Source organism: Eublepharis macularius, chromosome 12, assembly GCF_028583425.1.
Source record: "Eublepharis macularius isolate TG4126 chromosome 12, MPM_Emac_v1.0, whole genome shotgun sequence".
In the NCBI taxonomy this organism is placed as follows: domain Eukaryota; kingdom Metazoa; phylum Chordata; class Lepidosauria; order Squamata; family Eublepharidae; genus Eublepharis; species Eublepharis macularius.
Genome location: NC_072801.1, coordinates 28,260,434 through 28,282,416, shown reverse-complemented (window position 1 = coordinate 28,282,416; position 21,983 = coordinate 28,260,434). Strand labels below are relative to the sequence as shown.

Here is a 21,983-nt window from a genome sequence, read left to right as displayed (position 1 = left end):
TCAGGCTTATGAGATCCTTAACCCAGGTTTTAGAGAGGGGAAGGGGCTTTTTTGTTACCCAGCGGAGGGTGCAACCTGCCCATAGACAGCCTTGGTTTTGCTAGGTGGAGCTGCCAAAATTTCCAGGTAAGGGCTTCAAAGAAATGAATTACACCCTCCTAACAACCGTATATCAGTGTGCTGAACTCTGCAGACTACAGAGATGAGTTCCCTTGGAGGAAATAGCAGCTTCAGAGGGTAGACTCTAGAGCATCATGTCCTTGCTGAGCTCCCCTCCCAAACTCCACTCTCCTCAGGCATCATCCCCAAATCTCTTAAGAATTTCCCAAGTGGGAATTGGTGGCTCTGTGGTAGTAGTAGATTAAGAAGTTGATCACATATAAAGTAGCTGGTGGGAACAAAAGGGGAGTGCAGATGAGGACTTCCACATTTCTCCCTGTCTGCTTTCTTCTTGCCCCAGTTGGCTTCTTCCCCGCAGGGTGGAAGGGATGCCAGCCATCAATTCTGACTTGTGTTGTGATAGTCTCTCCAGCTGTGCGAAATATGAAAAACACAGGTGTCTGAGTGGTAGAATCCCGAGTTACAGTAGTGTGTTCAGTCCTGGTTGCGTAGGGAATTATATTATGTCCTGACCACAGCTTGTTTCCATGAGGACTGAGGCTGGTCTGTCAACATGGAGCTGGCAGATAAGAGCACGCTTTGTGTATTAAAAGAGGAGGGAAGAACTTTGATAGGTGCGGGGGAGGAAAAAATCATGGCGGAGATAGTGGCTGAGGAGAGGAAAGAGAAATCTGGATGTAGAATTCGTGCAGATGTTTTTATAAATAAATATTTTGAAGACATGTCTTTCTTGAACCTAGTCATTTTTATATCAGAAGTATATAAAACCCGGAAATTATGTCATTGTGACGGGCAATGCTGTAGAATTCACCCCAAACTCTATGGGTTTAGAGCATTGTGCCACCACAATGGTGTCACTCCATCCTCACCATACTTATAAAGTTCTTTCCAATTCTAGGACTAGAGTAATGAGCAACCTGCCCCATTCCTGCCAAAACTAGTTATTATGACCTAACCTGTCCATAAACTAGGCCTATTTTCCCCAACCCTCCTGTGACAACACAAACCAGGTGAAAAACAGTCCCCTGAAATGCCTATCATAAGAGATCCAATTTCTGGCATTCCTTGGTCTTCTGCCAGACCCAGCTGGTCCCTGGAATTTGTTTTAGAAGCTGGTCTTGACATGAAACTGCAGAAAACAACAAGATGTTCCTCTGAGTTAATGAGAAACATTTTCCTTCTGCACCAAAGTCTTGTTCACACATGCCTGTTCATTGCTCGGGGACATGAAGTGGATGAATGGCCCTTCACAGCTCTGGCATCACAAACAGTACTTGCATATATCACCTCAAACACAGTGGAGTCTATGAGAGTCTAAATACATTTTACGTGTTCCTCTTGTCCTTGCTGTGCCCACATGATCCGATGCGGATGGTGAGTTTCGTGCTGGGAACTTAATTCTAAGGCATGCATAGACCCAATTTGGATTGGAACTGGAGCATGTGACGAGAGGATGCTTCAGCTCTCCATCCCACCCCACCCCCGGCACTGTTTTTCAAACCAGAAATAGCCTGGTCCAAGCCCACACAATCAGATGTGAGTTGTGAGTTCTGTGTTGGGAGCTCAGTTCCCAGGGGCTTGAGGACCCGGTTTGGATTGGGAACATGGTGAGGGAGGAGAGAGTGTTTCAGCCTTCCCCCTTGTATTGTTTTCCCAACCTGAAATGGCCCTGGTAAGGACACCGTTTGCCTTGTTGGGGAAACCTTCATGTGTACCATATCAGTCAGATGTGACCCAATCACCCAGCTTGCTCCGTTCATGCTGAACAGCTGTGAACACCTGCCAAACTGGTGTTTATCGGGTTTGGGCAAAACCATGCATTCACAAAGATGCTGCTGATTCAAGCCAAATGTCAGCCGTCATTATCACTAGGGACTGCTGAGGCGAACACCAAAGAGTAGGGCTTCATTAAAACACAGCATTTATTTATAAGTGATTTTATATTATTTGTGACTGATCTAATTGTCTAGACTAATGTAACACAGTCTGCATGGGTCTCCCTTCGAAGTCAATTCAGAGACGGTATAGAACAACGCAGCTCCATCATTATCAGGAGCTAGGCAGAGCAGGCATATTACTCCCATTCTGCAGCCACTTCATTGACTACCCAATCAGTTACCAGCTCCATTCTAGGTATTGGCTATCCCATACAGAGGCCTTCACGGCCTTGGCCCCTCGTGTCTGCAGGACCACCTCTCTCTCTATGCTCTGCCACTGCAGCTTTGCTCATTTGAACAGGGCCTTCTGCAGATACCATTCTACTAATGGCAAATTCAGCAGCTGCCCGTGCATGTTCTCTGTGGTGGCCTCCACCTTATGGAATGGCCTGCCAGATGAGGTCAGGAAAGCGCCCAGTCTCCTGGCTTTATCTTTTGCTGCCACCGTTTTCTCTTTCCTCAAACTATGCAACACTGAATTATTCAGGAGAGCCTTTTTCACCCAGGTAATACGGCTGTGCGGTGATGAAACAGCATAGAGAGATGCTAGTAGTAAAGGGACTATAGACTATACTACACTATCTGTTGATGTAAGTATGCTTCTACTAGTTATTTCCTGTGTCATTTAATATTTCATGTCAAATACTTATGTTTCGTTTGGCTCTGTATTTGGATTCTGCTGTCTGTACCCTGTTGTGTTGTTTATTGTCCCAGCTGTTGATTGTATTAATCTTATACCGTGTAATCCACTTTGAGTCTCAGTGAGAAAGGCGGACTACAGATAACAAAAATAGATAGTTTAACAACTGCCTGGGGAGAGGAGCAGTTACCAAGCAATGATGGGTGGGAAGCGGGTAGTAAAACTCAGTTAGCTGTGTGAGACCTCACATGTGTATGTGCAGAAAGCCAGTTGGGCTGTACCACATGGTTGGAAAGGAGTATGGTGAAGCAACTTGTCAAACTGCTACGAACAGGCTGACAAACAGTCAAACCGTTCATCAAAAAATCAGGATGTGAGCTAATCTGGTGGGTGTTTGATCATCCCTAGCCTACCCATGTGCAGTTTGTATTTATGGGGTACGAGCCCCATGGTGCAGAGTGGTAAGCTGCAGTACTACAGCCCAAGCTCTGCTCACGACCTGAGTTCGATCCTGGTGGAAGCCGGGTTCAGGTAGCCGGCTCAAGGTTGACTCAGCCTCCCATCTTTCCGAGGTCGGTAAAACGAGTACCCAGTTTCCTGGGGGTAAAGTGTAGATGACTGGGGAAGGCAATGGCAAACCACCCTGTAAAATTTCTGTCAAGAAAAAACGTCATGATGCGATGTCCCCCCATGGGTCCGTAATGACTCAGTGCTTGAACAGGGGACTACCTTTACAGGGGATTACCTTTTAGGATATATGGGATCTGTGAGGGGTGGGTGGGACTAGGGTGGACTGCTGAGTGGCCTGCTGTATATGGTTACATCATATGTAGAGGGCTTTATTCCAAGCCAGGAAGCTGCTCTGCGGTCCTATACTCTCCTTTTGAAGTTTCAGGCAGATGAAAGGGCTTTCCATTGTCTGATCTGCAACTCTGGCTGAAGGCGGCAGGGATTGATCCCAGGAGCTTGAGTAACACCCCTGTAGTAATGGGCATTCTAGGCTTTGAGATAGCTTTTTGCAAAACCGTTGCAATAATGTCAACATTGTGGTTCTTTTCACATCTTTTACTTTTAAGGCTGATGGATTCAAAGAAAGCTTTGGAAACAAAAATAAACCAGAAGGCAAAGAAAGCTTTGGAAACAGAAATGAAACAGAGGGCTTTTTTCAAAGCTAGGAGGCACATAAAGGAGGGGGGAATCTCAAATGAGTTTGTTACATTTTTTAAAAGGAACCTTTGGGAAATTCGCTTTAATTCTGGATTCCTCTTTTTCTTAATTTGGGACCCGCTGACTGCTTTCATCGTGAGACCCTCTGGCACTCATAAGAGCCAATAGCATAAGGTGGGAGTTATATTGGGTACGGCCACGTGGTAGAATTGCAGCAACTTACTCAATCGTTTTTTAAAAGAGCTCTCCCACAACTTAATTTTCTCCTTCCCCCTAAGCTATGAAAGATTTACTCATCGTCCTGATTTGAATGGTTACTCCCCCCCTCCCCTTAATTACACCAGCTTTGCAACAAAAGAGGGAATTTTCTCTCTCTGCAGTTCTTTACAGCTGCTTTCTCTGTTTATACAACAACAAAAGCCAGCAGAATTTTGGTGGAAATAACCGTTTTAGCATAGGCACAATGTTACTTAATCCATAATTATTCCAGTCCCTCATTAGCATTCCGGGATGGCTCAAAAGCAATCCATTTTTTCCCTCACACAAATAAATAGCAGAAGACACATATTGGTTAAGTGAATCATGCCGGTAGCTGCTTTTCTGCTCTTTATGAAAAATTCACCTTTTTACTATTGCAGATAACTGTCTTGAACAAGGAGCAGGTCTGAAAAAGCTATCACTGGATCCGTGAAACCAAAATGCATCTGGATCTGCAAGATGGTTGTGCCAATTGTGTGTGTGATGCTTAACCACGTTCTTATGTTGCTTAGATCTCTGTGTTTTTGAAAGGAGGGGACATGAGGTGCAATTAAGGCAATTGTAGATAATAAATACTAAAGTTAAATACTCAGGCTAAAGCTTGTTTTAAAGTCTACTCCATGGTGTTGATAGCTGCAAAGAAACAATACTTTACCCACCTCCGTTGGGTCTGCACAGTGTAGGCCTGCAGAACTCTTCTGAGTGGCCAAGGGTCTACTGGGATCTGGTCTCCAGGAGGAGGTGGACTGCACAGTGACCTGCTGTGACCATTTTGCCTGTCCCTTTGTGGATAAAATCTCGTGGATCTGAACCAACTTGGACTTTACATTAGTAGTGACAGGGTCAGATGGTGCTCGGGTGCTGACTTGTCCAGTTGTTTGCCAGTTTGAGAATACTGTTGTTTGACTCTTGCCCTTCCTGGCTGTTTAAATTTGCCTGGAGGGGGGCTTGACTGGATCCGAGAAGTAGGTTTTGCCTCCTTGAGTGAGGGGGTGGCCACGTCAGCCTTGAAACAGGCTGTGGTACATCCGCTACTAAAGAAACCTACCCCTGACCCAGGAGCCAGTCTCAGATGTTCCATTCTTGAGCAAGGTGATTGAACATGATGGCTGGATTATTCCAGGGACTCCTGAAAGAAGCAGATTGTTTGGATACTTTCCAGTGTGCTTTCAGGCTGCCTTATAGGACTGAAATAGTGTAGGTCGCCCTTATGGATGGCTAGGGTTGTCAGGTCCCCTGGGGCTCAAAGCAGGGGACTGGGGGCTTTGAGGCGCACAACCTGTGCTCCAGAACTTTTCTGTGTCACGCCAGGAATGAAGTCATTCACAGTATGACTTGGAAGCGACAGCTTGCGATGGGGGCTGATTTGGGGCCGATGGAATGACATCATTCCCAGCACAATGCAGAAGCATTCAGGAGCACACAGGAACAGGCTCCAGAGTGACCAGCCATGTTCCCACGACTCTCCCCCCACTGCTGGTCAGGTGAGAAATGGCAGGAAGCGGAGGCTGGGAATGGGGGATCCCCCCCCCCGCACTGGAGAACTTGTAAGCCTGTGCTGGGAGATAGGGGGAGTGCAACTCTGCTGATCTTCCTGGATCTCTCAGCTGTTTTTGATACCATAAGTCACGGTATTCTTCTACGTCACCTTTCAGGATTGGGACTAGGTGGCACAGTGTCCAGTCCCACCTGGAAGGTAGATTTCAGAAGATGGTGCTGGAGGATGCGGCTCCTTTGGAGTCTGGCCAGTGAGGCTCTGCCAGGCTCCACTTTATCCTCCATGTTTTTCAAAATCCACATCAAACCACAGGGTGAGGCCATCCAGAGATTTGGAATGGGTTGTCACCAATTTGTGGATGACAGTCAACTCCATTGCATGCTTCTGGACAGTCCTGGGAAGATGTAGAAAACCCCTTGCCAGATATTTGGAGGTGGTTTTTGAGTGGATGTGGGCTAAGAAACTGAAGCTTAATCTTGACAAGATGGAAATGCTGTTGGTAAGCAGAAGGCCTGACCAGGATTTAAGGTGTCACCTGTTCCAGATAAAGTTGTACTCCTCTTTAAGTAACAGGTCCACAGGTTGGGGTACTCCTGGACCTGGGCCTACTGCTGGATAAACAAGTGGCAGTGGTAACCAGGAGTGCCTTTTACCAGTTTTGACTGGTAAGCCAGCTGTGGATTTTCCTGGACAGAAAAGATATAGCCACAGTGGTGCATGCCTTGGTAACATTTAGATTAGATTACTGCAATGTGTTCTATTGAGGTTGCTCTTGTTTGGAAATTTTAAATGGTACAGAGTGCTTCAGCCAGGATGCTGACTGGAGTGGGCAGCAGGGACAATAACACCCCGGTCTTGACCCATCTATACTGGCTCCCAATTTGTTTCTGAGTCCAATTGACCTTGGTGTTGACCATCAGAGCCCTATGTGGCTTGAGACCAGAATACCTGAACGATTGCCTTCTCCCATATGAACCTACCTGTCTACTCCGAGCATCTTTGGAGGCCTTGCTTCACCTGCCCTCACTTTCTGAGTTCAGAACAGTGGCAACCTGAGCGAGGGCCTTTTAGGCCATGGCATAAAATTGTAGAACTCCCTCCCCAGGGGATTTGTGTGTCCCCTTCTATCACAATATTCTGCCAAAGGATGAAGCCTTTTTTGGTTTTGTCTGGTGTTAATAATAATAATAATAATAATAACATTCGATTTATAATACCGCCCTTCAGGACAACTTAATGCCCACTCAGAGCGGTTTACAAAGTGTTATTATTACCCCACAACAATCACCCTGTGAGGTGGGTGGGGCTAAGAGAGCTCAAGAGAACTGTGACTCGCCCAAGGTCACCCAGCTGGCTTTGTGGAGGAGTGGGGAATCAAACCCGGCTCTCCAGATTAGAGTCCCGTGCTCTTAACCACTACACCAAACTGTTCCCTCAATGATCTCTCCCTTAGTGATCCTTCTTTCCTGCTCTCTAAGTTACTGTTTTATATGCTTTTAATATGTATTTTAGTTTTGTTTTTAATTATTTTTATGATAAGTTTTCTTTTCTTTTTCTTTATTTTTATTGTCAGTCACCTTGGTGGCCCTGATTGGGCAAAAGGCAGCATACAAATTTTATACAAAATTAAGATAAAATATATGCTAAAGCTAGAACAAATATACAAATTCCTTATCTACTAGTCACAATAGCTAAATGCTCAAAGGATCTGAGTACCAGGTTGGGGGAAACCTGAATGGTTAATAAGAACAAGATCCAGGCAGAACCAAAAAGTGCAAAGGAAAATTCTTAATAGAAGTTATGGAATACATTTCCCATTATGTTGTGACATCTTATTCTAGGTAATTAGGATACATTATTTCTTAAGATAGTCATACCTCACTTTTCACACCAGTGGGGCCCCAAAGCTGCTTACACCATTGTTGTCCCCTCTTTTATTGTATTCTCACAACAATAATCCTGTGAGGTAAGTTAGGATGAGAGAGAGCAACTGACGCAAGGTCACCCAGTGAGCTTTTATGGCAGAGTGGAGATTCAAACCTGATCTTGGATTCTAGTCTGATTCTCTAACCTCAACTCTGTCATTATTTGTCACAACCTCTTTCTATTGCCTGTCATGCAAAAGCCGTCACTACCATGGCTTCCTTGTGGGATTCCCAGAGGGTGTGACTGGCTGCTGTTGGAAATTAAGTGCCGGATGGGTTGGTTGGACCCTTGGTTCGATCCATACTCTTCTTATATTCCTTACAGTAAGAACTTAAAACAAGGTTGACCTTTTTTTTTTTAATAATAAATTTTATTTATCAACAAAACAATAAACAACTTCAACCATACAACTTAAACCGTAAATACAAAAATAATATATGGAAGTAACAATAAGATACTCTTCATAAATAAAATTGCTGACAGAATGCTATGATTTGCAGTTCTTACAGTTAAAGATATTATACAAAATTTTCTTGAAGCAACTTAGCTCATAACTAACTAGTATTTTCTGATATAAATGGTTTGGAGGATTTGCTTCTGTCCTATCAATGTAGTCTAAGAAATGCCACCATTTTTCATAAAAGTTGGATTTGTGTGTTGTGTTGGTTAAATTGTCTGTTATTTTGTCTATGATAAGCTGATCCCATACTTTGGATAGCCAGTGGGAGATTGGTGGGGGTATTTGTTTTTTCTAAAAGTAAGCAATTGAAGATTTTGCTATAGTTAGTAGGTTATTGATTAACTCTTTTTGCAAGGATGGTATGTTTTGATTTTGCCAAAGGTTTAAAAAGATTAAAAGAGGGTCCAGTGGTGTTTCGTAATTCGTTATTAATTTTATCTGTTTTAGTATCTCTACTTTTGACCTTTTAAAGAGTTCTCAGCGGCTTAAGATCAAGGTGTTTGAAACACCGCCTCCATCCATATGAGGTGGCACATCACCTGGCCCTCCTTAACAGAGGTGAGGCTGGTGGTCTCCCAGGATGGGACTTTTTTCAATTGTGGCCCCCTGACTTTGGGATTCCCTATCCCAGGGCAACTGTCTTTGCTCCCTTCTGCTCTCTGAAAACCATCCTAGTCTAAAGGGCATGTAGTGAAGTAAGTCCCTGATATGATGTAGATATTGTCCTCTTCTTAATTTATGATGATAGACTGATGATAGGCTCATTATGTTATGGCTTTTTTATGGCTGATGTCCATGGCTGATCACAGTTGCGCTATTGCCGGTTGTGTTTAGATTTTTGCATTGTTGTTGTCTTCATTTTCATTTTTGTTTGGAAGTCACCAAGTAGAAAGGGCAAATGGTCATTTCCCAAGTTAAAACAAACAAACAAATAAACAATACAGAACTACCACTTTAGGGGAGACGGACACAGCAGGAATGGTTTTGCACAAGTCATCACAATGGCACACATCTCCCAGCTGAAGCTCTTGGCACCATCTTGAATAATGCTAGCAAATATCCTCCACCATTTGCTGTATTAAGACCTAGAGAAGGAGGGGTGCTGTTTTTACATTGCACAACCAATGGACAAGGCCAGCTTTTAGAGTATAATTTTCCATAAGGCTAGTCTGAGCATGCTGTCACGCCGTATGCAATATAGAGGGTGGGAAAGGTGCCATGTTTTACAACTGGGATCATCTTGGGATCTGCGTTCCTACCTGCTGTAGCACTGTTGTTAAGTGGTTTGGCTGCGAATCGCTACTGTCATGAGCTCAGCAGGTGGCCTTGGGTAAGCCATTCCTCCCAGCCCCAGCTCCCCAGCTGTATTGCAGGGATAATAATAACACTAACTTGTTCACCGCTCTGGGTGAGGCACTAATCTGTCTAGAAGAGTGATATATAAACGCAGTTATTATTATTTATTATCATCATCACCACCACCACCACCCTTGGTGCCTTATTGATGGGTTTGTTTCTGTTTCTAGGAGAAATGGAGGAACTGGAGACCCTGTGGCTCACAGGCATTTGCCATAACGAGAAGAATGAGGTCATGAGCAGCCAGCTGGACATCGACAACATGGCGGGCGTGTTCTACATGCTTGCTGCAGCGATGGCGCTCAGTCTGATTACGTTTGTGTGGGAGCACTTGTTCTATTGGAAACTGAGGTTCTGCTTCACTGGAGTTTGCTCTGACCGGCCCGGACTGTTGTTTTCCATCAGCAGGGTGAGTGTGTGTTGTGTCAGTTTAGCTGTTCATGGCCAGGATGCAAAGAATGGCACATGTGTGCCCTTGTAAGGGTTTTTGAACATCCCATTCTTGGACAGACATCCTCAAAATACTGCATGGCAAACCATGTAGTAAGCTTCAAAAGGAGCTTGTGATATGATATGAAATGAAAACAGAGGGTGTTCAAAGGGAACAGGAGAGCAAAACTGCATTGGGTATGTGTCATTCCCACCCACCACTCCTCCTCACAGTGACTTACAATAATTCTCTGGATCTTCCAGCACCTATCTAGTTTTGGAGCTTCAAGATGGAAGGCCTTGGCTTGTCTCCCCCGAAGCATCCCGATTCTAGTCTTGTGCTCACTCTTCATTCCTTTGTGTTGGGGTGGGATGGTATCTTCATTCTTTCTCTCTGTATATTTCTGTTCCACTCTTTAGGTCCTCAGGTTTCCACTTTTAGTGGGCAATCTGCTAATGCTTAATCTGGAAGGGACATTACAGGACATAGCATCACAAAAGTGATATCACTTCCACACTGAACTCCACCTTCCCCAGGCATAGCCCCCCAAATCTCCAGGAATTTCCCAAGCCATGTTGGCAACCCTAGCCTTCCTCTGGGTTTGTTCTAAGATAAGTGAAACCCAACTAGCTTCACCAGGAACTTCATTTGGCTCAGAATGAAGCAATCAAGGTTGTTACTTGTTAGTAGAAATGGGTACGAACCAAAATACGAACCAAAGTTCGTGATGAACTAGGCCGGTTCGTGGTTCGCCAACCAGCGGTTTGTCAGAGCCCATTTCTGATGAACCACCACAAACTTTAGGCTGCTTCGTTTAGTTTGTTTTTTGGTTCATCACTGGCCCCAATCAATCAGTTTCCTAGGCAACGGGATGGACTTCTTGAAGACCTTCTGCTGACCCGGAAGTGACAATTTAATGAGGTAAGGCTTTCTCCAGGAGTGGCTTGAAGCAACAGAACTGACCTTAGCTGATAGAAGGTACTCCAGGCTACTTCTGACACCTGCATGCCCAAGGGAAAGATGGAATCCAGAAGCTCTTCCTAAGCTGTGAGCCTGGGGTTGGCTCCCATGATACCCTTCAGCCAAGGCTTCCTCCAACGGAGAAAGACTTCCTTCAACAAAGAAAGACTTTGCTTCATCGGAGGAAGTCTTTTTCTCTCAGGAAAAAATTCCATTGTCTACTGAAGAAAGCCTCAGCAGAAGAGAGGTGCAGGATCCAGTCTCTGATCTTTCAGGGGATTGTAACTCCATTCAGAACAGGTGGAACACAAGGGTCGTGGCTTCAGCGAAAGAGGAAGTAGGCCATCTTGGATTATAATAACATAGAGAAACCATAGAGAAAAGACGCCCGACATTTTGGATATAAAAAATTAATTTTGGCAAAGATTGGGACATTTAAAAAAAAAAGGAAAACGTTTAATTATACGCCACGGAGCTGAGGAAGAGAGCAGATTCGTGGGAGCGAGCTAAAGCAAGCCCCACGATGTCGAAAAAAGAGTGGCAATCGGCAATAGAAAATTTGGACAAAAAACTTATAGACATGATGAAAGAACTTAAGGACACGAAATTGGAGCTTATTAAAGAGGTCAAGGAAGTTACACAGACAGTAAAGTCGGAGCTGTCAGAAGTGAAAAAAGGTGTGGAAACGATTAGCAGTGAATTACAAGGAACGCAGCAGAGAGTTAAAACAGTAGAAGACGCGATGGAGAATTTAATAGACACGCAACAAACAGAGATGAGGCTGGTGAAGGGGAGGATGTCAGTTGCAGAAACTAAACACATGGAGAAGCAGCTTCGTTTTCGTGGTCTGCCAGAAGTGGAAGGGAAGTCAGCGCAAGAACAGATGACTGAGGTGTTGGCTGATTACCTGGGGAAAGAGGAGGAGGAAATTGTGGCTATCCTAGATGTGGCGTATCGTGTGAACTCGAGAATTGCAACCCAGAGGAAACTACCAAGGGATGTGATCGTGCAGTTTACAACTAGAAATATGAAAGAGAGGATTGTGACAAAACAATTTCAAGATCCATTGGAGATTGATGGCAAGACGATTATTATAATGAAGGAATTGCCCAGATCAGTGTTATTGGACAGGAAAAAATATAGAGTGCTAATTCAGACTTTGAAGGACATGAATATCAGATACAGATGGGAGTTACCGGAAGGAGTGTCCTTTGAGTTTGGAGGGGCAAAAAAACGCATCAGATCTGAGCGGGAGATGGAGAGATTTATCAAGGACAATGAAAAAGACTTACCAACAAAACCATGAATATGGAGTGTAAAGTATTATCTTGGAATGTAAATGGACTAAACTCACCGAATAAGAGAAAAAATATTTTTCATTGGCTACTAAAACAAAAATGTGATATTGTTTGTTTGCAGGAGACCCATATTAGAAAACAGGATGTAAAATATTTAAAATCTGGAAAATTGGGCAAAGAATTTGTAGCGGCTTCCAACAAGAAAAAAAGAGGAGTGGTGTTGTATATAAAAGAGGAGCTGCAGCCAAAATTTGTTATGAGAGATGTGGAAGCTAGATTTGTAGCAGTGGAATGTAATTGGAACTTAAAGAGAGTGTTGGTAGTCGGACTTTATGCACCTAACGGTGCAAAGGAAAGCTTCTTTGAAGACTTAAGGAAGCACCTAGATGATCTTGTATATGACCAGATAATTCTTGCTGGAGATTTCAATGGAGTGACAGATTTGGAACTAGACAAAAAGACTACAAAAGCACAAAAGAAAAGAGGACTATTGCCAAAGCTTTTTTTTGAGTTGATTCAACAAGAGACTCTCGAAGACGTATGGAGGAGAGAATATCCTAAAACCAGACAGTTTACTTTTTATTCTGCAAGGCATCTTACATTATCAAGAATTGATATGATCTGGGCCTCAAAGGACTTAGCGTTATGGACTAAGGAGGTAGAAATAATGCCGATGGTAGGCTCAGATCACAACCCAATTATGTGGAAATTTGGAAAAAGGAGAAAAAGGAAAGCCTGGAGAATAAATGAGGACTTGTTACAGGAAAGTGAGAATATGGAAACATTGAGAAGAGAGACTAAGTTTTTTATACAATACAACGTGAATAAAGAAGTACCAACCAGTAAAGTTTGGGACGCGTATAAGGCGGTTGTAAGGGGCATACTAATGGACTTAAATGGTAGAGCAAGGAAAAAGAAAGAGGAGAAAAGACAAGAGATTGAGGAGAAAATAAAGGCCAAAGAAGTACAGTTAAAAAAGAGACCAGGGAAAAAGAAAATACATCAGGAAATCAAAATTCTTCAAGAACAGTTAACAGCAATGAGTAATAAAGAATTGGAGTGGAACCTTAAAAGACTGAATCAAAAAGCTTTTGAGGGTGCTAATAAACCTGGGAAATATTTGGCATGGCAATTAAAGAAGAAAAGGGAAAAGAAAATAATAAATAAAATTTGTGAAGAAAACAAAACGTATTTGGAGCAGACTACCATTAGCAGAGCCTTTTATAAATTTTACGCTAAGCTGTATAATAAAAAAGAAGTAAACAAAGAATCAATAGCATCATATTTGGAGAAAACCAAACTTCCAGAGATCTCGGAAGCTTGGAGAAATAAGCTGAACAGTGAAGTAACTGATGAGGAAATAAATATGGCAATACAATCTGCAAATCTAGGAAAGGCGCCAGGGCCAGATGGACTTACGGCTAAATTTTATAAGACAATGGCCAATGAACTGGCACCATTCCTAAAAGAGGTGATGAACGGAGTTTTTAGGGATCAAAGAATTCCAGACACTTGGAGCGAAGCGAATATATCATTGATCCCAAAAGAGGGCCAAGATCTGACTAGCGTGAAAAATTACAGGCCTATATCATTACTTAACAATGATTATAAAATTTTTGCAAAGATATTGGCGGAGAGACTGAAGGGGTGGCTCTCGGAAGTTATAGAGGAAGAACAAGCAGGTTTTTTGCCGGACAGACAAATAAGAGACAATTTAAGGACAGTGATCAATGCTATTGAATACTATGACAAGTGTTGCGATAAAGAGGTTGGTTTCTTCTTTGTAGACGCTGAAAAAGCGTTTGACAACTTAAACTGGGATTTTTTGTTTGCCACTATGGAAAAGCTACAATTGGGAGAAAGATTCATCAGAGCAATTAAAGAAATATATAGGGACCAGACTGCAGCAATCGTAGTGAATGATGAACTGACCAAGAAATTGACGATTAGTAAAGGAACAAGACAAGGTTGCCCGTTATCTCCATTGTTGTTCATATTAGTATTGGAGATTCTGATGATACAAATACGACAAGACGAGGAAATACGAGGAATAAAAATAAAGGACTATTCATACAAGGTCAGAGCATTTGCAGATGACATAATGTTAATTGTAGAAGATCCATTGGAGAACATGCCAAAAGTGATAGATAAGATCAAGGAGTTTGGTGACTTGGCAGGTTTCTTCATTAATAAAAAGAAGTCAAAGATACTATGTAAAAACATGACTAAGCAGAAACAACAATTGTTAATGGAAACAACGGACTGTGAAGTAACTAGTAAGGTGAAATATTTGGGAGTTGAGCTGACTGCAAAAAATATAGATTTGTTCAAGAACAACTATGAAAAATTATGGACTCAGATAGAGAGAGACTTGATCAAATGGAATAGACTGAATCTGTCATGGTTGGGCAGGATTGCAGCAGTTAAGATGAATGTGTTACCAAGAGTAATGTTTTTGTTACAGACAATACCAATCATCAGAGACTCTAAACAATTTGAAAAATGGCAGAGGAAAATATCAGATTTTGTTTGGGCAGGCAAGAAGCCTCGAGTGAAAGTAAAAGTTCTACAAGACGCAAAGGAGAGAGGCGGAATGCAACTGCCCAATCTGAGACTTTACCATGATGCAATCTGCCTAGTTTGGCTAAAAGACTGGATGACATTAAAGAATAAGAAACTATTAGCCCTAGAGGGATATAAAAAATTTTTTGGATGGCACGCATACCTATGGCATGACAAAGTAAAGGTCAACTCGATGTTCCTGCATCATTTTGTAAGGAGAAGTCTATATACAATCTGGAAGAAGTACAGAACTTACCTACAAGAGGGAACCCCCTTGTGGGTGGTTCCATATGAGGTGATAGATCCGAGAGCTGTGGATAATGAACAACAATGTTTAACGTACAAAGAAATAACTAAGATTGAAGTATCTAAACTTAGAATAAAGACGCAAGAGGAACTATCACCTAACTATGATTGGTTCCAGTATAGACAGATTAGAGACTTATACAACTCGGACTTTGCAAAAGGGGGCATACGAACAGAGAACTCGGAACTAGAGCAGACCCTTCTTAAAGAAGACAAGAAAAGAATATCCAAGGTATACCAAGTACTGTTGAAATGGTATACTGAGGATGAGATAGTTAAAACACAGATGGTGAAATGGGCTATAAATTTCAATAAAGAAATAACAATGGAGGCATGGGAATACTTGTGGAAAACTACAATGAAGACAACGACATGCATTAATATTAAAGAGAACATTTTCAAAATGATCTATCGTTGGTACATGACACCAAAGAAGATTGCGCTAGGGAACTTGAATACTTCTAATAAATGCTGGAAATGTAAGAAACATGAGGGCTCCCTCTATCATATGTGGTGGTCGTGTGAGGTAGCTAGGCAGTTCTGGGGGGAAATAATAAGAGAAATGAGTGAAATTTTACAGTTTCAAATAAATAAGAACCCAGAACTCCTGCTGCTAAACTTGGGAATGGAGGGAATTCCAGCCCATCATAGGACGTTGATTTTTTATATGACTGCAGCAGCTAGACTTTTGTACGCGCAGAAATGGAAAGTACAAGAAGTGCCAACTATTGAAGATTGGATTTACAAATTGCTGTATATGGCTGAAATGGACAAGATGACAAGAAAACTGAGAGATCTGGACTCAGGGCAGTTTAACACAGACTGGGAGAAGCTGAAACAATATCTGGAGAAGAAATGGGAGGTGGGAGGAAAACTGTGGCAGTTTGAGAACTACTGAAGTATAATAAAAGTATAAAAGAGAGGGGTGACTTTACCGGGGGTGGAAGAGAAATGTGAATTTATAAGCAGTTAGATTAATTGATTGAGATATATATAGATATGTATAGGTTAACTGATAGAACATTGATAGAGAATAATTAATGATAAGGTTTAAACATGAGGATTGAGTAAATAATAATATTTTCTTTCTTTGATAAGATTTATATGCACCAAACTGAATGTACAGAAGAGTTAAATTGATTGATTATGCGAGGAGTTATATAGAATTACCATAAAAAGTTGAAATGAGTAATATATAGAGAACAAATCAAATTGTTTGATTTAAATGTGGGAAATTTTTATGGTTTATGATATATAGGTTTATATAGAAATATTCAAAACTGGAAAACGGGATAAATTGTTTATCTAAAGACGTATAGTTTGGGTGTATAATAAGTAAAGGAGTTAAAGATGTACTGCTTAATATAATGGAGAATGTATATCTGTTTTAGACAGAGGAATTTAATAGAAGCAAGGGAAAAGGGACAGAGGGTGGGAAAGCTGTTGGAAGTCAACAAAAGGGGGGGAAAGGGAGGGGGTTAGAAACGAAAAATTAGGGGAAAATTGACTGTAATGTAAAAATAAAATGTTCTAACCCAATAAAAATTTTTCAAAAAAAAAAAAAAACAGAACAGGTGGAACACTTGTCCCATTAATGAGCTTGTTCTCCACCCACAGCATTGCCTTCTTATCTGGATTTAGTTTCAGTTTAATAATCCTCATCCGGTCTTCTTCTGCTGTCTCCAGATACTGGTTAAACTCTTTTTGTGGGGAGCATAGGGCCAGGTTTGCACCCTCTGCATTAACCTGATCCTGTGCAGAAGCCCACAGTTGAGAGGGACCAGGGTTCTCCTTCACTTTGTTCCTACTCCTCTCTCTTGGATCACTCCAGCACAGCCTGGAGATAGAAATCAAGGGTCAACTTATCATTCCTCTTGCCTTTTGAAGGCATCTTGGCAAGTCACTCATGTCTGGTGTCTGCTATTGGCTTCTTTCCTCCAGAGCAGCCTGTATCCAGCCACCCTTCTCAGCGAGTGTGAAGAGTGCCATTGGGTACCTCTAGACCAATATTTGGGCCAAGCTTATAAAACCAGAAAACATTAGAAGTCTGGGTAGGGGGGAGTCTTCTCTTGCCAACAACAGAAGAGCAGGGTGATGACTTGACAAGTCTCCTGGGGCAGGGAAGGATCTTTGGAGGACAGGTGCTGCTCCAAAGGAAGTTCTGCTCTGAACTTCAGTAAAAGAGCAGATATGAAACAGGATTTCATTCTCTGATCTGTGAGAGGCCAGGAAGAAGGTGAAGTATGCAGGAGCCAGGCTGTGGGCCTCAAAAGCAGATTGAAAACTGACTCAGAAAAAAATAGGACACCCTACAGATGGCCAGGTTTCCCCCCCCCCATTAAGATGCATGCCCTCAGTATGGGGCAAGGGCCTCGAGATCCCCCACCCCCGCATTGTAGTAGCTCCAACACAGTGAATCAGCCTTGTGCTTGTGCTTCCTTGCGCTAAGTGACCGAGCTGAGTATCTTCCTAATTAATTCCATGGCTTCGATAAGTGCAATTTGCATTATAAATGAAGTCATTTATTCATATGACCAGAGGTTTTTTTTATTTTAATTCTGCAACTGGTTGCAAAAAATGGATTTTTATTTCCAAATAAGTGTTTGTTTAAACGCAAGCTGTAAATATGCTTAGTCTTAATCTTTGGACACTTCCAGATTTTTTTTAATTAACTAATAGACTCTGCAATTCTATTGTTGCCAAAGCGTACAGAAAATAATTGGATGAAAGTACTGAGCTATATGCCTAATTACACATGCAGGGTGACGGAGGGGGAGAAGAGGGCTGTGTCACCTCTTATGAAAAAGATTGTCCATTGGTCTAACTATACCCTGCCTTTTTCTGTATGTGTAAAATTTAGATTTGTGTGAAAATTACATTTACTCAAAACTGTCTGGCTTCATGGTGGGAATTGCCTTTCTGGGTCCAGCCAAGATCCATCTAGGCCAGGCTGTGTTTGATACAACAGTCCGCCAAATGGCTCTGAGTCCTTCCTAGCAGGGCCTGAAGACTGGTCGTCACCTCCAGTGGTTTCTACTCCTACATTGGTTCCTTGGAGGTATACTGCTTCTGCACATGAAGGCTCCATTTGAGGATGATGAGTCATTGTTGATAGAACTGTCTTCCGTGCATTTTCCCAAGTGCAGGGAAGGAATCAGTATTTTATGGGATCGTGTGCTAATTTGATAATTGATAATTTGGTGGATGGACCATTGGTCACACATGCTTTGCATACAGGAAGGACCCAGGTACAACCTTGGCACTTTCTGTCTAACAACAACAAAGGATTTTGAGGAACAGGCATTTAAAAAAAAAAACTTTTCTCTGCCTGTGAAGGTCTGCAGACAGTCAGAGTAGACAGTCCTGAGATAGATTGGACCACTGGTCTAACTTGAATGCAGGTTCTTTTACTGAGATTTTGAATTCTTAAATTTGAGTCCCATCTGCTTCCAAAGAGCAAGAGTCCAGTAGCACCAATAAGACTAATAAAATTTGTAGTAGGGTATGAGCTTTTGTGAGTCACAGCTCACTTCTTCAGATACTGGACTGTTGTTCTTTTCTCCTGCTACAGACAGACTAACATGGCTACCAGTCTTGATCTATCTTCTTCCAAAGTCAATGTTTCAGCCTCATGATCCCAGCCGGGGCTGCGTGTCAGCCAGGGCAATTTTTTTAAAATGTGGTGAATACCATTGCTCAGTACTTTGCATGCAGAAGGATCTGGGGACCTCTTATTACAGAATCTTGGGTGCATGGCACAGGGGAAGACTCATATTGGGGAGAATTGCTTCCCGTCAGAACAACAGTCAGTTAGATGGACTCAGTGCAAGGCAGCTTCTTGTGATGCCCACTAAAAAAGCACAAGAAACTCTTAGGGGTTGAAGCCAAGTTCTAAGATCCCTTCTTTCTGCTAGACATGAGCATCATGTGCATTATTGTTAGGAGTAAGTGTGCTCCCTGGACCCAAGTCTAAGTGGTGGCTAGGGTTGCCAGTTCCAGGTTGGGAAATTCCTGGAGATTTTGGAGGTGGAGCCTGGAAGGGGTGGGGCTTGGGGAGGGGCCTCAGTGGGGTATAATGCCATAGAGTTCACCATTCATAGCAGCCATTTTCTCCAGGGGAACTGATCTCTGTTGCCTGGAGATCAGTTGTAATTCCGGAAGATCTCCAGCTACCACCTGGAGGCTGGCAACCATATGGCAAGGGCCAGCCTCAAGCAGTCAGAGTAGTGGTGGTGGCATGTGCCTGGAGCGGATGCAGGCCTTCTGGAATGCCAGTGGCATGGGGACAAACTTTGGGTCTATATAGCAGGCAGTGGCACAGGATTGGCTCCCAAGGGTCACCTGATTCTGTCCTGTGGTATTAGTGTCCTGTCTCAGCCAAATGGTGGTAGACCAGATAGAGAATCTGCACCTGAATCTGCAGGGATCCTGTCTCAGGCCCCATGGTGGCTGACAGTTTATTGCTGAATCCATCGAAAGCTTGAGCTGTAAAACAGGGCCAAAGTTATGCGAATAACTCCCCACTGGGACGATTTCATCTTGGGAAAATGGTGCCGGGGTGGGGGGAGGTAGGAGCTGCTCTTCTCCCCCCACACCACAGTCCCGAGCCAAATTGGTCCCCACAGACTTTAAAGATGGTATTCCCCACAGCTGCTATGGAGCTGCAGAAAAGCAAATTAGATTTGGGGAACCTAGACCCGACTTGTTTAAAAGTTTTGTGTGGTTTGTCCCTTAAATAAATAGATTTTCAGAGTATAAGCTTCTGAGAGTCAAAGTTCCTTTCTTCAGACTCTTGAAAGCTTATGCCCTGAAAATCTTGTTGGTCTCTAAGATGCCACTGAACTCAAATCCTGCTATTCTACTGCAAACCAAGACAGATACTTACCTGAAATTACCTTAATTAAATGTTATTTAAGTCTAATCCTACAAATAATGACTTGCATAAATTTCAGTATTGTTGGAGGGGATTTTCATCTGTGTTACATTTTAACTCTTGCAGGGCATATACAGCTGCATTCATGGAGTGCACACTGAGGAAAAAAAGAAATCGCCTGACTTCACTTTGACAAGCTCTCAGACAAATATGTTAAAACTCCTGCGATCAGCCAAGAATATGACCAATCTGGCTGACATGAATCCTTCCAGGCTCAATTCCCCTAAAAGAACAGCTGACTTCATTCACAGGGGATCTCTAATTATGGATATGATGGTAGATAAGGGGAATCTGATCTTCTCAGACAACAGACCCTTCTCAGGGAAGGAGAACATTTTCGGTGATAATATGAGCGAGCTGCAGACCTTTCCTGGCAACCGCCACAAAGACAACCTCAACAATTATGTTTTCCAAGGGCAACACCCCCTTACGCTGAATGAATCTAATCCCAACACCGTGGAAGTAGCTGTCGCAGCTGAAGCCAAAGCGAACTCACGTCCAAGGCAACTGTGGAGGAAGTCAGTTGAATCTTTGCGACAAGAATCTCTCCGCCAAGAATCTATTCGGCAGGGCTCCCAGAGGGAGAATGTTTCTGAGGAAAACCGACAGCATTCCTTGAAAGGCCCAAGGTACCTCCCTGAAGAGATCATCCGCTCGGATGTTTCAGACACTTCAAGCCGAGCCACTTGCCACATGGAACCCGAAAACAACAACAAGCACCACAAATCCAAGGACAACGTGAAAAAAAGACCTGTCTCAAAATATCCAAAGGATTGTAGTGAAGTTGAGTTGACATATCTGAAAAATAAACAATCTTTGCCTCGAGATAAAATTTACATTATAGATGCGGATAACGAGCGAGGTTTTCATCTGGATAGCCCCCAGTATATTGAGAATATTATCCTTCCAGAGACGATGGAGTTTTCTGAAGTTTACCAGGACCACAATGACAACTACCGGAATGCTGAGCCGAGTAATAGAACTCCTTTGCCAAATGAGGAAAGTCTTCCAAACAATGACCAGTACAAGCTGTATTCAAAGCACTACAGTGCTAAAGACAAGAATGCTTCTTTTGGTGAGGTGAATGACAGGTACAGGCAGAATGCCACTCACTGCAGAAGCTGCCTTTCCAGCCTGCCCACTTATGCCGGGCACTATTCTAGCCGCTCACCTTACAAGTGCGATGCCTGTGTGCGGATGGGGAACTTGTACGATATCGAGGAAGACCAGATGTTGCAGGAAGCAGCCAACTCTACGCAACGAGAAGACCTGTATCGACATGAATGGGTCCACAATAACAATACCCAGCCTCCCAAAAAGAGCAAGCTGAAGATGAGCAGGCAGCATTCATATGACAACATTCTCGACAAATGCAGGGAAATGGATGTTGGGAGGCCCGCTCGGAGCATCAGCCTGAAAGAGAAGGAGAAGCTTCTCGAAGTCAACCCTTATGCAACCCTCTTTAATGCCCCCCAAAGCAAACTCTTGAGCAACAAGACTCCACTTTTCTCACGCACTCTGGACGATGGTAAGAGGATCAAGTCCCTGTATTCCGACCGCTCAGCTGAGAACCCTTTTCTGCACTCTTATTGCGATGACCAGCACTTAGTTCTCGGGCGGAGCCCTACGGACCCTTATCAACAATCCTTAAAAGCAAGATACGATAGTTACTCGAGGTCGTCGCTAAAATCGACCGCCTCGTACTGTTCCAGAGACGGCCGGGTCCACAATGACATGTACATTTCAGAGCATGGGTTGCCTTATGTTGCCAATAAGAATAGTGTGTACTCAACTCCACGAGTTTTAAATTCCTGCAGCAATAGACGCGTGTATAAGAAGATGCCTAGCCTTGAATCAGATGTTTAGCTTTTTCATTATCACCTTTATCTGTAGGGAAACATAGTTGCCAGCATCCTAGAGGCAAAAAGGGTCATCTTTAGCAGTATAACAGGAATTGGGGATTCACAATGCCTTCCATATATCAAATTGGTACAGGGATATGCAGGGGCTTGGGAGCCACATGTGGCTCTTCTGTTCCCCAGCGTGGCAACTGCCTCCTGTTTCAGAAAAGTGCAGGCTTCATACCAGGGATTGAAGGGAATGTGGCTGTTTTGGTTGATGATCATTGTGAA

General features: G+C 43.0%; 1 protein-coding gene across 1 annotated transcript in view; it reads left to right on the top strand.

Annotated features, from left to right (window-relative positions):
* GRIN2A (glutamate ionotropic receptor NMDA type subunit 2A) overlaps positions 1–21,717 on the top strand; it is a 262,766-nt gene extending 241,049 nt beyond the window's left edge. Inside the window, exons 11-12 of the mRNA XM_054993141.1 lie at positions 9,533–9,771; positions 19,918–21,717. Coding sequence (XP_054849116.1) covers positions 9,533–9,771; positions 19,918–21,717 — 2,039 coding nt within the window. The remainder of the gene's footprint in view (positions 1–9,532; positions 9,772–19,917) is intronic.
* The last annotated feature ends 266 nt before the right edge of the window (positions 21,718–21,983 follow it).